This window comes from Scylla paramamosain, chromosome 3 (assembly GCF_035594125.1).
Source record: "Scylla paramamosain isolate STU-SP2022 chromosome 3, ASM3559412v1, whole genome shotgun sequence".
NCBI lineage: Eukaryota > Metazoa > Arthropoda > Malacostraca > Decapoda > Portunidae > Scylla > Scylla paramamosain.
In genome coordinates this window covers 7,797,501-7,815,000 of record NC_087153.1, presented here as the reverse complement: position 1 = coordinate 7,815,000, position 17,500 = coordinate 7,797,501, and the positions used below count along the sequence as shown (strand labels likewise).

At 39.8% G+C, this 17,500-nt stretch overlaps 1 protein-coding gene and 1 long non-coding RNA gene across 2 annotated transcripts in view; one reads left to right on the top strand and one right to left on the bottom strand.

Annotated features, from left to right (window-relative positions):
- Window positions 1-17,500, bottom strand: part of LOC135088839 (putative neural-cadherin 2) — a 156,536-nt gene that overhangs the window by 4,753 nt on the left and 134,283 nt on the right. The window contains exon 10 of the mRNA XM_063983890.1: window positions 7,552-7,728. Coding sequence (XP_063839960.1) covers window positions 7,552-7,728 — 177 coding nt within the window. The remainder of the gene's footprint in view (window positions 1-7,551; window positions 7,729-17,500) is intronic.
- On the top strand, window positions 10,096-12,830 carry LOC135089766 (uncharacterized). Its single transcript, XR_010261639.1, has 2 exons — window positions 10,096-10,223; window positions 12,599-12,830. It is a non-coding gene; the product is annotated as an uncharacterized LOC135089766 (long non-coding RNA).

The following is a 17,500-nucleotide window of genomic DNA, read 5'->3' as shown; positions in this document are numbered from 1 at the left end:
TTTCTCCTTTTCTTTTCGCTCAGCGCTTCTCTCTTCTCTCAGATCTCTTTCACAATTCTTGGAGAGAGGCGCAATTTCCTCCCTCCTTCATTCCCCATCCCTTCTTCTTCCGCACCTTTTATCTCCTCCAAGTTCTCCTTCTTTCCTCCTGTTCATTCTCTGTGGTCGAGGTATTTAATTTCATCTGCTTCGCTCCATTCTTTCTCTCTTATGTATTGCCATTTTTTTTGGTAGCTTTCTTAACTGCATTACTATTAAGACAACTCACGGTTTGTGTGTGTGTGCGTGTGTGTGTGTGTGTGTATGTGTGTGTGTGTGTGTGTGTGTGTGTGTGTGTGTGTGTGTGTGTGTGTGTGTGTGTGTGTGTGTGTATTTGATATTTCGCATTATTTTCTTTATTCTCTCTCTCTCTCTCTCTCTCTCTCTCTCTCTCTCTCTCTCTCTCTCTCTCTCTCTCTCTCTCTCTCTCTGTCTCCAAAATTGTATGCGTAAACGAGTGTACTTCAGCAGAATATTAGTACATTTGCTTATAATTTTAATTGAATTGCAGATAAATTACAAAATCTAAGAGAGAGAGAGAGAGAGAGAGAGAGAGAGAGAGAGAGGGCAGCAGAGTTTCACATAATAAAGGCCACCTCAGCTCTCCGGGCTGACTGTGTTCCCTTCCTGAGGCACGGAAAACAGACGAAGAAAGGGAGACATACCAGTGCAACGTTCGCTAGTGAGGAAGACGAGGCAAGCTGGACTCATTTTATTAGATACCTGGAAAAAATAACTGAGAAGTGTTGTGACGGAACAATCAAGGCCGAAAGAAAGTCACTCGGGTCTTGGTGACGTGTCGAACTGGGGTTACTTAGAAGGTCCGATGGTTGAATCTCTGGCGGCGTGCTTCACCTGACCAATTATCCCGCCTCCACAATAGTTATTCATTGTTTGCATGACGTTGTAAAAGTAGACATGAGTTGTAGCATATGTGGATTTCTGACAGTGTTTAAATGTTTAAGTTTAGGAAACATTGAAGCAACAGTATCAAAACCCAGAAAAGACACTGTTGCCCTCATTTTTTTTTTTTTCTGAAGAACGTGCCATCTTCCATGTTTTTTTTTTTTTATATAAGTTATTGCCACATGATGTTCTCCTGATTGTTTTAGTTTACAACTTCAAAGAATATATCTTTTAAGAACCAGTTTATTCCTGGGCGTGTCTGTAGTGGAAACGTGGATACCCTGCTATTGACAGATGGCGAACGGAGACGAGTGGAAAGGGGAGGATTGGGGGGAAATCACTGGTTCATATTCTCAAACGCTTCGCCGTCTTATCTCAATTACGTTTAACTGGCTTCAGTGGAAGTTATCAGGGTTTTTCGATTGTTTTCATTCATCTATTGCTTGTTTAACAAGAATTTTACACCAGTTTTGAGGAAACGTGTCTGTGTCCTTTCAAAATAATTCTAATGAGAAGTCAGAGTGTTTATGAATACAAATTATTATTCTGCAGTGGAATTACAGAGGTCGATAATGGTGATGCTAATGTTCCCTTGACTATTTATTCCAGCCGTAGCCTTTCTCTGGTGTTCCCGCTGCTGCCTCACAGGTGTGCCGTGCTCGTGCTATACGTGTGTATGGCATTTAAAATGCAAATGGAAATATCGCTTCCAGGGTGATTTCTTGAAAACCTTGCTCTACATATGATGGATATAAACAACAATTGCTACCATGTCAGGAAAGACATTGTTTATATTATTTATCTTTTTTCTCTCCCTTTGTGTCTTCTCATAATTTTATATTAATTTATATACCGTTTAACATTTACAATCTGCTTTTCGGTTCAATTTGATTTCATCCGCCACTTGCGTTTAGTTTTCTTCCATTTGGTAGATTTAAAGTTTTTCTAAAGCTAGACTGTACATCAAACCCAAGAAACACTTGAACCACCAGGGTTAATATGTGTTCTTATGTATTCTCTTTCCCATGATGTGTAAACGTCCTATCTGACACATACCTTCAAGTGGAAATTTCTACTCATAACTCTCATAATGGCGATGAGGGGAGTGTGCATCTCTACAGTGTGGAATACTTCTTACATGTCTTACTTTTTTACTATTGTAAGTCCATTAATTCCATGAACAATCTAAAGTGTTTACCGAAACTTTTCCCTCCTAATATGTAGAGTCTGGTAAGTGTATAAACATTTATTTTCTCTGTATGCTAAAAAAAGAATAAATATATAAATGAAAAATAAGTTTAATTTGATTGTCACCCCTAAAAGTGAATAGAATAAGGGATCCAATCAGTTTAGCCAATTTGGTTCTGAAATTGTCCTACTACCCTTGTTTTCCATCCACTTCAGAGTCCCTTCGTTCACCACGCCACACATTTACTACTGTCCTTTGCCCATACCTTCCTCTTCACCACACGCCTCTTGTATTCTGTACTACTTTTACCACTTATTTGTCAAAGCTTCTTATTTTCAGGCTCTCCTTTCATGCCATACAATGATCACACTCTATATACAGTATATCGTCACACAATCTCCTCTCACGTACACTTTTTATCTATTCATTTTTTTTTAGCAAATCTATAAATATCACACAAATTTGCCACTCCATAGAAATATTTCTGAACCAATTTTTTCTTTACTCGCTGCCTTTCACAATTTCCTTACTTGATTTCATATTCATAGATCGTGTACGTCCCCAGGTATCGCGGCGCCTCCTCGGAACACTGTCGTGTGAACCGCCACCTAGCACGTACATAACATTTCTAGTCACCGTATGTCAAATCAATCTCGCTTGCAGATTCGTTTTCTTCATCGTTTAACATTTCTCTTGCTGTGTATCAAATCTATTTTTACTGCATCTCTCTCTCTCTCTCTCTCTCTCTCTCTCTCTCTCTCTCTCTCTCTCTCTCTCTCTCTCTCTCTCTCTCTCTCTCTCTCTCTCCCTCTCCTTTATCTCATTCCTTTTCAAAGGTAACGACACACCTGCTCACCAATTTTTCAAGACTTTCCATTTCCTTTTGAGTTTCTTACTGACTTTTATTTTCCGAGTCTCTATCCTTCTTTATATTTATCTTTTTACATATCTATTTTTTTTTTTTCTGATATTCGATACATTTTCTTTCCATCTATAGAGTTGCATAATTTGTGTGGGGCAGTCAGTCCCTTTTTGCTGCTTCCTCGCACTCGGACATCCCGTCATGCTGCTGCTTTCCAATACTATATATCTTCACAACACTATGTGAGGCTGTAACATTTCTCGCGAAACATTCTTCATATTCCTATTGTACATTTCATTCGCTTTTCAGATCCATATCCTCTCAGCTCACCCCGTCCATTTATTTTTCAGCTTTCTGATCCAGTAGTTTCACCTAGCCTGGCTCCTCTCCCTTCAGTTCTCCTAACCGTTCTCTCCCCACGCACTCCTAAACTTTTCACAACAGTACTGCAATTAGAAGCAGAGTCACTTAACGCTGATAGTTCTTGCATCGAATACCACTTCAGTCATATCTCTTTGCACGGTAATAATTGTTCTGGTAACTTTCCATCTCTATGTCACTTACATATTGCAGTTTTTAGAATTTCAGAGTAAGCTCTACTCCCATATTTTCTCTCTTTCCTTGTAACAAAAATTGCATGTAATAACATGTTTAGTATTTATTAATTTCAACAATTATTACTATTTATTTAGCCATCTATTTATCTACACTTTTATCCACTTTTCTATTGGCGGTATATTTCAGAATTATCTGCTACTCGTACATTTTGGAACGTTTTCTCCCGCATTCTGATTCTTTTTTCTTTTTATTCACCTTTCTATTGACGGTATATTTCAGAATTATCTGATACTCGTACATTTTGGCGCGCTTTCCCCAGCACTCTGTTCCCACTTTCCTAAAATGTGTCTTTCTCCTTTTCTGTTATGATTTTGTCGCGGCGCCGAATCGGGTTTCTGGTCTCTGTGGCCTTTGTTCAGGAGGGAGGAGGAAAGCTGGATTTTTAGATCCACCTTGTTACGTCTGGGTATAAAGTGTCCTTTTGTGAGAGTGTTTGTGGTGCTGTGGCTGGACGGTGTATCAGCGGCTTTCAAAAATTTATGGTAAGATACAGAATCGCGGCAAGCAAGTGTTAAATTTCATTAATTCACTCACTCGCTCACTCGCTAGCGCGCTCACGCACGCACGCACGCACGCACGCACGCACGCACGCACTCATGCACGCACGCACGCACACACGCACGCATGTACGCATGCACGCACGCACACACACACATTCTCTCTCTCTCTCTCTCTCTCTCTCTCTCTCTCTCTCTCTCTCTCTCTCTCCGATATAATTTCCAGCCACACATTTTCCCTCACATATTTTCTTTTATTACTTGCTTTTATTTGATTTATCCCAAGGCTGTGTCGTCTTGTTATTGACCTTTCACGTAATCATGTTTTATTTGTAATTTCCTTCGATCTTTTTTTCTACCGTTTTGTCGTAGATCACATGTAGTAAAGTAGACAGATATATAAAGATTCTTATCGGACAGAAGATAACAAAATTGCTTCTACTTTCTTGTGTCACCATCAGCTCTTCGCTATTTCAAACCTCCCCTCAGCTCTCATGTTACGCTTAGAGACCCGCTTCTCCCTTGTCTAACATTCTGGTGCTGTATCCTGTGAAGGGGAGTCGCTGGAAAGTACGTGCTTCATGCCTAGTCACTGCATGGTATTGTGTCAGGTGCATGTGACTAGTACTGCTGGACGGGAGCTTAGTGTTATCAGGGGGAGTGTCTGCCGCTGTTGTCGGGACGGGATGCAGCTGTTTTGTGTGAGAGTCCTTGGAGTGCTGTGTGCTCTGCTTGTGTTCGTGTATGAAAAATGTTATAGGTGAGCCAGTTGGAATGTGTATAAGAACAGTCGTGGTCAGAAGTCAAGGAACACGTGACACTCACTACTTTTGATTTTTTTTCTCTCAGTCTTAAGTTGCTGTGATCTGCTGGCAATTTCCTTAAAAGAAGAAGAAAAAGAAGGATAATAATAATAATAATAATAATAATAATAATAATAATAATAATAATAATAATAATAATAAGAAGAAGAAGAAGAAAATCGAGAAAAATTTAACGTATAGATTTTAACCTGGTCAGAGAACACATCAATAATAATAATAATAATAATAATAATAATAATAATAATAACTAAACATAGTAAGAACGAGTGCAGCAGGATTGTAGACTTTCGGCCATGTCTGTATCGCGGTTGACTTAAATGAGGTGACGCGTGACAATTAATTACTGGTGCCAGACCGGTGATGCTCGGCCACGGGCGTCTGGTGCCATGCTTGTCATTAAACACTAGCTTCGTTATACTCCAGGCTTGTTGTGATTGCTTGCTATTAGTTGAGCTATAAGGATGATTATTATGTATCTTGTAGTTCCTCTTTCAATCTCTCTCTCTCTCTCTCTCTCTCTCTCTCTCTCTCTCTCTCTCTCTCTGATGTAACAAACACATCTGCAGTTCGATCTTCAACGCACCCCAACTCGATTCAACGACAAAGTTGAGCAAACAAGTCGTCTCTTCAAACACTGGAACGGAAGTACGCGTCAGTCCTTTGTCCGTGTTGGGAACGTTTGCTTGGTTCTAATAAAGGTGCCTCGGCCTCCATTCAGTCTCATCGTCGACGCTTTTAAACATTTTCCCGAAGTCCTTCTCGATAAGCGCCGCTCTCAAAGGCGCCATGGAAATTAGGGGATATGATGCTTTCTTGAAATAGTTGTGAAGCGTTATTGTAACAGTAAACATAGACTTTTATATTGCCCTGGCGAGATTATTTCTTATTTGCCCGTAGCGTTCAACCTTCCTCCTCCTCCTCCTCCTCCTCCTCCTCCTCCTCCTCCTCCTCCTCCTCCTCCTCCTCCTCCACCTCTCTCGCTTGTGAATGTTCGTTTACCAAGTTCGTGCCTTTTTTCTTTTTTTTTTACATGTGAAAGTTTTCGAGCATTCATTCTTTTTATTTTCCTACGGCACCATTCAAAAACCCAAAGTTTTTACTGGGTGATAGGATGGCTGAATTTTTTAGGCTTCGACCTGCTTCCATATGTCTGTCTGTCTCTCTCTCTCTCTCTCTCTCTCTCTCTCTCTAACGTATGACGCCATGCATGGCCTCGTAGTTGCGGCACCACGCAGCAAATATTCAATTAATCAATCAAGCGTAAATATTTCCACACCAATTTTCATCACGGTGCACCATTGTTTGTGTTACATCAGTCATGCTTGAATGAACGATTACAGGGGAAACACTTTATACGGCTGAATCTTTTTAAAAAAACGAATGTACATTTTTTGGAACGTTCCGCTTTGGAAATACAATTGGAGTGAGGCAGGGGAGTTTCCACCGCATGCACTCCGGGACCGAGGTGCGTCTGGGCCCATCTCGCCACTCCGCCTCACACGGCACGGCAACAACAGGAGCTCATTTGGGCTCATTTGGTGTCACAATGGTCGGTCACTCCCTCCACGACTCCCTCACACAGAAAAAAAAATGTTGATAAACGCAAACAGTTTAAATCACAATGACCGTGCAAGATTAATGCTTCATGTGTCTCCAAACTTTTAATGGACTTTGTGTTGTTGCGAAGGAGACTGATTTCTTACTTTTGTGATGTGAATTATTGTATCCCACGAGACACTGGGATTTGGAATGCTTGTCTCCTTACTCCTTGTCTGCCGTGAAGGACGAGTAAAAGGATCAGGGAGGGAAGGATAGGAACCCCCGACGCGTGAAGCTTTATTCCTGCGAAGTGGGGAAAGATTATTTTATTTTTGTGTTCAGTTTTTTTATTTTTCTTTATTTTTTTCAGGCAGTCTTCTCGGATGCAGGCATAGCAGGTTGTGAGAAAGAAAATGGATATCACAAAGCATTTCCTTTTCTTTTCTTCCCCGTCCAGGAAAATGTGAAGTATAGCACGACTAACTGCACGACGTTAAAAAGGTTGAGGGTCACTTACTTGAGTCATTACTCGCCCACACAGCACTTCCCACTAACACTAACCGCCGCCACCACCACCACCACCACCACCACAAGCACCTCCACCACCACCACCACCACTGCGCGCACTTCTACCATTATCACAACAGCAACAACAACAACACTTTCACAACACTGTCACCACCACAATACTAGCAACCCCCTAAAAAGAAATATCAACACATCACTACCATCACCGCCACCACAATCCCCTCAACACCACAGTCATCACCATCACCACCACCACCCACACAATACCAGTCATCACCACCAAGACTCCACAACGCACCATTAAGCTAAGGGACATAGTGGCTTTAAAATGTTGCTTTAATTTCCCGCCTTGAAGTGCCAAGTTTCTCTCACCAGGAAAACTTCGCCAAAAACTGGTGGCGCACACATCGGGTATTAAAGGCGAGAACATTGCCGCCTGCCTGCACCACCAGCCGAAAGTGGCGCCGCTCACTGTGACTGCTAGGGCCGCTCGTGACACCTTTATGAACACACACACACACACACACACACACACACACACACACTTACCCCGTCGAGGTCTTGGGCAGTGAAGGTGGTGAGGTGGGTGCCTGAGGGCGTGTCCTCGGGGAGGGTGAGGTGGGCGTGATCAGCGTGGAAGATGGGCGTGTTGTCGTTCTCGTCCACCAGCCTCAGGTTGACCCAGGCGCCGTCCACGTGGTAGCGGTCGTCCCAGCTGCCTTCACCCTGCGGTGGAGGTGACACGAAGGCCTTTGTCACTTGGGAATGTGCAGTAGTAATTGTGGAAGTGTAATCAGTGAAGTATGAATAATATGAGTAGTAAATAATGGTAACAGTTATACTGCTCATAACAATACAGGGGTAATAGTCACTGGAAGTCAGTTAATGGGATTATAGGATTTGGATATTTGAATTAATTTAATTTCATTGTATTATAAAAGCATCATAATTTAATGTTTAACGGTAACAGATAAAGTTTATTTTTGTATGTTCTATAACAGACTCAGTGTATTGCAGGGCGTGTAATGTGGAGCTTTTCGCTATGCGAACGTAGCTTCTCTAATTTTGGTGACAGAGATCTGCCGCCACCAAGCCGTCTGTCATGTCGGGGTTTTCCTTTAATTAAGTGGGTAGCAGGGAGAGACAAATGTGGTAACGTGATGGTGTTACCGAGGCTGATGACACCATTCAAACAGCCCCGTGACGCAGAAGAATGAGTCTTGTGTGTCAATGCTACCCTTTTGTGTCCGCCTTGACACCTTGACTGAGGGCGATCATTTTAATGCGAACGCGGCTATACTTACAGCTGTGTTCATTACAATCCTTCCAGTGTAAATTGTATGTAATTTTAAAGAGTACAGATAAAGTAATCTGTTTAAGACCTCAGTTGAAGGGACTTGCGGAAAAGAATAGTTTAGTGACCTAAATCTTAGCAATTAAGAAAGGATTCACTCGCAGTAAGCAAGGAAAGTTCCTGAGGCAATCAACAGTAAGGTTTGTGAGTTGAATGATGTCACATTGGCTGTTATCTGCGCTGAAACGCAGTGAGTGATACACCCAGCACGATAGTGGAAAGTGAAACATACCAAGTCGAGTCAATTGACCTGGCGAATGTATAAATTGAGAACATGTGGACCTTGTAACACTCCCCGCGAGGTGTTGTCATCCGGTGATTGGTTGAATAGCGGGTTTTTTTTTAGTTTGTGTTCACGCGTCTTCCTATTGGATATATTCTCGGGCCATATCAGACGACTTTGAGTATAGAATGCTTTTCGGTACAACTGTTTTATCGATTTTTACCTATAGAGGCGCTGAATGATGATATCTAGAGGCGTTGGTGGAAAATAAAAAGCCAAATCAGGATATCAGAAAAGAGGGAATGGAAGAGACATATATTTTAAGATAAGGAATTGAGGAAATTTAAGTAATAACAATAAGGTATAAGATAAATATTTGTAGTTTTTAGATTATAGAAAGACACATTTTTAACCGTGCAAGACACTGCAGAAATAAAACAAATACAAAAGGAAGCGTGCCAGAGAGTGGTGTCATTAGGTTCAGATGTGAAAGTGCAGGTGCAGGCAACTCGAGGCTTATTGGTTAGCTTATACACCACCCAGGCAATATTAGTTCTAATATCAGTCATGTCGCAGATATTAATGTAGAGACTGTCACATGAATTGCTGAAGCGTGGCACCGCTGTGATGTAGGGTGTCCACTTAGTGGTGTTTCTGACCCCAAACCTAACACAGAAAATGAGATGATAGAAGCAAATCTTGATGAAATTTCGTTTAATATTGGGTGCATAAAATATATCGACAGGCCTTCTGAATCAGAAGGAAACAGGTGGAAGGAGGCAATCTTAATAAAGGGACGCTCAGGAAATGGAAACAATGAATCTTTGTCAAGAAAAATTTTTGGGAAGCTTCTCTTAGTGCCCATTAATATTTTTCTTACCAGGAGCATGTCAATCAGCGTCGAGCGGCAGGCGTTTGTTTCTTCTCTTTTCTTAGGTTTCACTGCAATACGCTTTTTGCAGCATCAGAGAAATTACCGACGCTTTCATCAAACTTTTATATGTAACTAAAAACGCGCTAAATGATTCCCAGGCAATATTTTGCACGTTAAATTGAGTTTTGCTTGACGAGCACCATCTGTGTCCTCAGAACACCACCACACCTCTCATCAAGAACCTCTTTGATACCAGGCGACTGAAGGCTGATGCATTATGAAAAAAGAAAAAAAAAAAAAAAGTGACAACACTGCATTATATTTCAAAGTATGAAAATGTAGCTCATTACTGTTGTAACATGAACAATAATCAATTGGAACTTGCATTATTATTATTATTATTATTATTATTATTATTATTATTATCATTATTATTATTATTATTATTATTATTATTATTATTATTATTATTATTATTATTGCCGAGTGGACGCCTTAATCTGCTTGTGTATGAAACTTTATCGGACTTCAAAAGTTTTTTCTTGTTGCTTAAATCTTGATTTACAAGTCGTTCAGGTACCGAAAAGCTTCGCATCAGTGAACCGAAGCGACACGACTCATTCTGCGAGACGCCAGTGTCGTCGGCAGTGTTGTGCGGTGCTCGTGTGTGTTGGATTCTGTCCTTTCCGGAACACTTTACCGATATTGTGGTGAAGGTGAATCAACCAAAGCACTATCTCAGGCTTGCGTCCAGCGACCCAGCAGGTATGGTGAGTAGGTAATGAGTATATTCGGACGTACACTGTTGGTAAAAAGTGAAAGATTGGCGGTCTGGCCAGCTAGCCTGCTGGACATCATGGCGGAGGTGGGCCGGGTCTCCACTGAGTTGCCAGATTGTCATTCGCAGCAATATTATATTTTATCCCAGTCGCCTTTCATAACACTGTATAGTTATTGAACGTAGCCATTCTTTGTAAATAAAACGAATATTGTTGACAAATAAAAGTCCTAAGGCATGTGGATGGTGATGGTGATAACGTACTCAGGCTACTGCGCACTTTCTTCCCATCATGCCGTGTATCCCTGGCCGTGACCCGCAACAGACCGTTGTCAGATCTTCACCGGTCATTTTACACCTGTTTTACTTTTAAAACTGCATTCAGGCATTCCACCTACATCAACATTTTTGTACTCTTCCTTATCTCCGCCACATCCACGGCTGCTCCATCCTTCACTGAGCACCACTACGTCACCACCCCATCGTTTTTCCTACTGCCATCACAATCTCTACTATCACCGACATCAACCCAAAGCGAGTATATACTTTTCTCCTTTTATTACAAAAGTCTGTATCTCCATAGCACCTTGAATAGAAAAGACTGTTCTCGTTACTAATTGGTCAAATAAGGTTTTCCCAGGTTTTACATTGGGTGAAAACTGAGTAAAAAACACCATGGTAAATTTCAGCCCTGTACATTGAAGTACGGAAAAAAAAAAGTTGTTTTGTTGGTAATTTTCTGACCGTATTTTACATTGTTTTTGTAACAAAGTATATAAATTTCAAGAAGGATTATGTCGTTAAGTGAATAAGTAACCATCATTAGTAGTGATAATAAGGTGTATGAAACAGAGCTGTTGTGTTGCTTTCATTCCGTAAAAACGTTGTTCTTATCGTTGCCTTCTTCATCATTTGATAACCGTATTTCATGCAGAATATTCCAGCACCGATGTTAAGACCAGGCAGCTGACAGGTCTTAATATTCTCATCTTATTAAGACTTATGTTCATTAGTGATAATTCATATCACTGGTCAACCGTTTCTTACAAGAATGGAAATATTTAACATTGTGCTTCGTTGACCGAGGACTTATATTTAATTTTGTACATTTAATTTTGTTCATTGCTCGTGCGTCCGTTGATAGGACGCGCTGCAGTCTGAATGCTTTCATCATTTAACTTTTGTATATTTTCCTTGCGTGTGGAATATGTCTCGCATATTCTTTCAAAAACTTATATTTATTTACATTCAATATATCCGTCAGTTTAATAAATTAAGTTCTGTTGGTGTGACTTTCTGCCTTTACCTCCATTTTTCATGGGGCTGTGCTTCATATATTCCATTTAACCGTATAACATCGTATATCTAATTTGATATAACGTTGTACCCAGTGAATTTTACTCGCCTGTTTCGAGGAGATTGAGGAAAAATGAATATTAGATTAGTTGAGGTAATTGTATTTTTCCTCCCCACAAGTGCAGGTTTCTCCAATCGTTAGTTTGTGTTCTTACTTTCCATCTCGCCCCTACCACACCCTGGCCAGAGCATCAACGTCGCTCACTTCTGGGCTGACTCACCCCCTCACGTGTTGTCCTCCCGTCAGCTTTAAACCTTTACCTTTTGTGAACCATGGTAGGCTTGTGGTGTTATCTTTATTTATCTATTTACTTTACCTTTTGTGAACCATGGTAGGCTTTATTTATCTATTTACTTGATTGTTTGTCAACGATCGTTCACAGAATAAACGCGCGCTACCAGTCGTTAAATTAAAATACATCGACTCGAATAGTCCATAGCGCTTATACCTCTCATTGCAGTGGTTCTCTTTCCTCATGCAGGTGTGCCTTTGATGTGTGATTAGGCTTGTACTACTGTGCACTACATCCGTTTGACAGCATGTAATCCTCTGACTGCTAATGGCACTTTCTTGTTATTTTACGTAATTAATTAAGACAATGTTACTGATGACAATAGTTATGCGGGAACTCAAAACTGTGAACTGCTCGATCACTCCTGTTGCTAGTAGCGTCTTTCGAAACTGAATTTGCACCCTGAATTTACACTTCACATGTTATCAAGCTTGAGAGGAAGCTGTAGCAGGCGAAGCATTTATGTTATTTTTTTGTCTTTTTTGTCTTGGAATATTTCATACGGTATTTTCCCTCTCTCCCTCTTACTTTTTTATTTTTTTTTTCCTGTGTTCATATTCACAATACATTTTGAAAAAAACAAAACCCTAATACGGTCTTGTGACGCAAGAAAATGAGTCTCGTCCACTTCGCAACAAGTTACTGGTATTACAGCGAATTTCAGTCGTTTCCCAAATACCCTGCAATCGTCCCTCAACTATCTTGTTTGGTGTTCCAGGAAGTTGTCGTGTAAAGTGACTCTTGCCTCAACTGCCTCGTAATGGCCTCCTTGGGAACCCTGAGCCAGTGGAGCGTATCTTTGCTGCCAATTGATGTCCGTCATTGCCTCTCACTGGCGGCAGCCTCCCCGTGTGCATCAAGCTTAGTGTCACGATGACGACACGAGGGTTTCATTACTAATCGGTCGATGGTTAATGTACTTTAAAAAATAAAGAATGTTGTTATTGTTGCACGTGTACGTTCTTCGGTAAATCACGTAACCCCCACATCTGATGATATATATATATATATATATATATATATATATATATATATATATATATATATATATATATATATATATATATATATATATATATATGAAATACATTTACATTACTTTCACAATTAAGTTTTGAGAGTTTGTCCGTCGAGATATGAATATTTATTTTCCTTTGCGGTCTGTGTCCCGCGCTTTGATAATTCTAAGTAGTGATAAAATACTCCGTGTGAAGCCTCGTTCAGCGGTGACTGGAAGGATTAATTTGTTGCCAGTAATGAATGAGTGCTTGATAATAAAGGAATGTATGCGTCCAAGACTCCAGTCTCTTGTATATAGGGTTGGGATAAAAAAAAAAAAACATCAGTCAGTCAGTCAGTCAGTCAGTCACACTCACACCTGAGCCGGATGCGTGTCAATTAGCTACAACGGTTTGTTAATTAATTACTTGTCTAATTTCAATGCAGAGTTAATGGGTTTGGTAATTTATACAATTGATTGATTTGATCCATAAACGAGCCAGTAAGCGACAAGCCATTATTGTTTTCATTAGTCAGGGTTGATCTGTAGTTTTTTTTATAATTTGTTCATTTACTTTTTTATTTTTTTTACTTCTATTTTTTTTTTTTTCGCCTGATTTTGACAACACTGTGTGTGTGTGTGTGTGTGTGTGTGTGTGTGTGTGTGTGTGTGTAACCTGGAAAGAAACTTCATGTCTCTCAACAAACAAGAATTAGAATTAGGTAAATGACATGGAATTTGCAAGCATGGAGAGTGAGAAGTTACGGACAGTGTGATAAGAGGCCTATTAATTTTATGGTCTCTACTGAAGTGTACACGTTGTGATATAATTTTCTAGATTGCTCATCTTCTTACCAGTGAAAATGTGGACTGTTTGCTTGTGTGAATAGATATCTGTGCAGAGTCACAGTGCAGTGTTCCCTGGAGGAAGTGAGGCAGCGAACGAATACTGTGACAGGACAAGGGAAGGTTTAACAATAATTTAGAAGCAAACCATCACACCGTGCCAACCTGAAATACGAGTGTTTGGCAACTATAAGGGCACGTTCACACACACACACACACACACAGCAAGTGTGTAGTATTGCGAACGCAAGAGTTCCAGTGAGGCTCTTCGTACCCTCATAGTCATCGCGCTGTTCCCTCGCCGTTGAGGGGAACGTCGCCGGAAGCTGTATTAGCTGAAAACATTAATGGTGTAATATTTCAGGTGCATAAAAATCAGAACATTTTTTTCAGTTCCAAGCGACGATGTCTTAGATGCCTTATTTATATGATTTCCTCCTCGGCCACGTGTAGTACGTAGTATTGCGAGCGAGCCTCACAAATTTTATTTCATTATTATACATAAAGTATAAAGCTTAGCGCTGTGCTAAAATCACCGGGGAAATTCTGTCTGCCAGGAAGCATTAACGCTTCAGCAAGCTGAATTACTGCCAAGAAAATTTGCAAATCAGTGAAGAATTTTTCAAGAATATGCACCTTTAATTTGCACTCTTAAAAAGACAAATCTGGAGAGTTAATTAATGTCTTCCTGTTTCTCAATTCAGTGGCTGAAGTGGAATACAAACTCAACACGGGGACACGGCGTTTGTGTTGTGTTTGTCTGACGTGACGGTTTGTACTGATGTCCTCTGGGGAAAGCAATGTGTATTTGCAGTTAGGAGCGAGAAGGGAGGCCGTGTGTGAATCAGACGGTACAAGGAAAGGCATCTAGAGCGACAGAATGTCTTGAAATTGTGCACAGCTAAAGACTTAAAATTTTTTGCATATTTGATAGGATCGAACATCACAAGGATTGACGCTGATGTAATTATTATTATTATTATTATTATTATTATTATTATTATTATTATTATTATCATTATTATTATTATAATCATCATCATCATCATCATCATCATCATCATCACTACTACTGCTGCTGTTTACTACTACTACTACTACTACTATTAATACTATTAGTACTGCTGCTGCTGCTGATGTTGGTAATGTTTTTATTGCTTTTCACTTGTGTTTATCTGTCTGAGTGGAGAGTGAGCGAGACAGACAGGCGTGGGAAGGCGTACGTATAATATTACAAGGTTGCACCGTCTCCGGAGTGTTGTTGAACAGACAGAATTAAGAGATGGATCGCCTCCTCACTTATTTCCACCCCATTGGTATGCACGGACGAGCAAAACGTAAGTTATGTGTGGCACTGAATAAGACGAAGGGCGCCAGACTATACCAGCTGCTGCTCAGCCCGCTGTGGCTATTATGTGGAAAAGATACAAAGGAAGACGAAATAAAAAGAACGTTGCATTACTTACGAAAAGAAAGAGACAAGAAGAGGAAAACACAGATGGAAGAAAAGTCAATAAACAAAGCCGGTGCGAAGTAAAATCGGTAATAAAGAAAGATATTGGTAAATTTGAAATGCTCTCTCTCTCTCTCTCTCTGTCTCTCTCTCTCTCTCTCTCTCTCTCTCTCTCTCTCTCTCTCTCTCTCTCTCTCTCTCTCTCTCTCTCTCTCTCTCTCTCTCTCTCTCTCTCTCTCTCTCTCTCTCTCTCTCCTTTAATTGTACCATGTTGGTTGCTTGCCTGTTTCCTTTCTTGTTTTCATTCTTGTTTTCTTTTTCTTTTTGTCTTTTATCTTTTCTTGATATTTTATGTATATATTTTATTATATTTTGTTTATTTGAATAATTTCTTTTCTTTAATGCTTTCTTGTAATATTTGTATAATTTTTTATTTTCATTTTCATCTGATTATTATTATTTTTTCCTTATTTTTGTATTTTCTGGCTTGCTTGTTTGCTTGCCTTCTTGCTTTGTCGTTTACACAATTTTCGTTTTTTATTGGAACGTTATTTTCTGCTTGTTACATTTAACATCGTTTGTTTGATTGTTTGTTTGTCTGATTGTCTGTTTCTCTAGGTTTCTAATAACCGATCAATCTACATGTTCGACGCGCTCCCTTTTTTCTGCGTCGTTTGAAATCTTTACTGTCATTCTGCCTTTTTTTTTATATAATTCGAACAGAATAAGACCGCGTTAAACTACGAAATCTGAGCAAAAAATTATCACAGGTACCACTTGATGAATTAGCAAATATGTGAATGAACAAATTAAATGACACGTGAACTTACAAGTATACTACGGAGAATTCGAAGACTGAGCATGAGTGACACCGACAAGAGAGAGAGAGAGAGAGAGAGAGAGAGAGAGAGAGAGAGAGAGAGAGAGAGAGAGAGAGAGAGAGAGAGAGAGAGAGAAATGTTCGAGACTTGTCAAACGAAAGTAATCGTCAACCTTTTAGAAGCTGAGGAATTTTTATTAAAATGAGTAGATTTTAAAATGACTTGTTTCTATGGCAACAAGGGATCCACGTGTGCTGTGCAGGAGGGACGTTATTCATCATCGTTGAGGGAGGGTTTCATGAACAAATGGTAAAAAGGTTGAAGGGATTAAGATTTTGCGTCAGGATAATAGGCCAAGATTTGATCCCATTCCAGGTTCAGCAAGGGGCTCCAGGATGCTGTTTGTCGCTCTGTGTTCTGGATGCGTGTTTACGTAATCTGCCGGTGTGTAGTTTTATTCGTGCAAGAAGACTTAAGATATCATTGTTTTGACAGTAGGCTAATCTGGTAATATGTAGCCATTAAGAGGATCATAATTACCCTCCTCCTCCTCCTCCTCCTCCTCCTCCTCATCATCATCATCATCATTATTGTCCTCATCATAATTATTATCTTCATCCTCACCATCATTATCCTCTATGATTCCACTGCAGAAAAAGTGCCTGCTACTGACTTCTACTCTCACGGATGAGCTATCTGTATATTCCAGGCCGCTCTAGCAGTTGGACCATCTTACTACTTCCCTATATTTCTTTTCCTCTTTTTAACCATTGCTAGGAATCCAGTGTGTTAATAAATTTACAATGATAGCGTCTTCTGCAGTGTGTTGATAGGATGGTGCAGTCATTTTTATCAACTTTTCCATAATTACCTAACGAGAATCATATATATATATATATATATATATATATATATATATATATATATATATATATATATATATATATATATATATATATATATATATATATAATAAATTTTATTCCAGTTTTTCCAGTCACAGTTGGACTTGTGATATTCCATTTAAAATTCATAATTCCTCTTCCTTCACTTCAGCACTGCCTTCTAAGCTCTATATAAAGCTTGTGTCCTAACGTTATATATGTCAATGCAAAATTTTTAAAGATAACCTCTCCGAACCCAGAGATTCTGAACGCCAGGGTGGTGGAGGACATGGAAATTGTTAATGAGATGACAGTCAGTGTGCCCTGGTTAACCTTACTTGATACAGAGAGAGAGAGAGAGAGAGAGAGAGAGAGAGAGAGAGAGAGAGAGAGAGAGAGAGAGAGAGAGAGAGAGAATATGATGATGATATACCAGAAAATCTTTTGGTGAGGTATGAGGAAGGCTGCTGATCTGCTTCCCGATACAAAAGTGTGTGGAGAAACAGGATAGATACAACCTTATATATATATATGTGTACATTGGGTACGTATGGGCCTTAAGGTACATTTACGTCTCTCTCTCTCTCTCTCTCTCTCTCTCTCTCTCTCTCTCTCT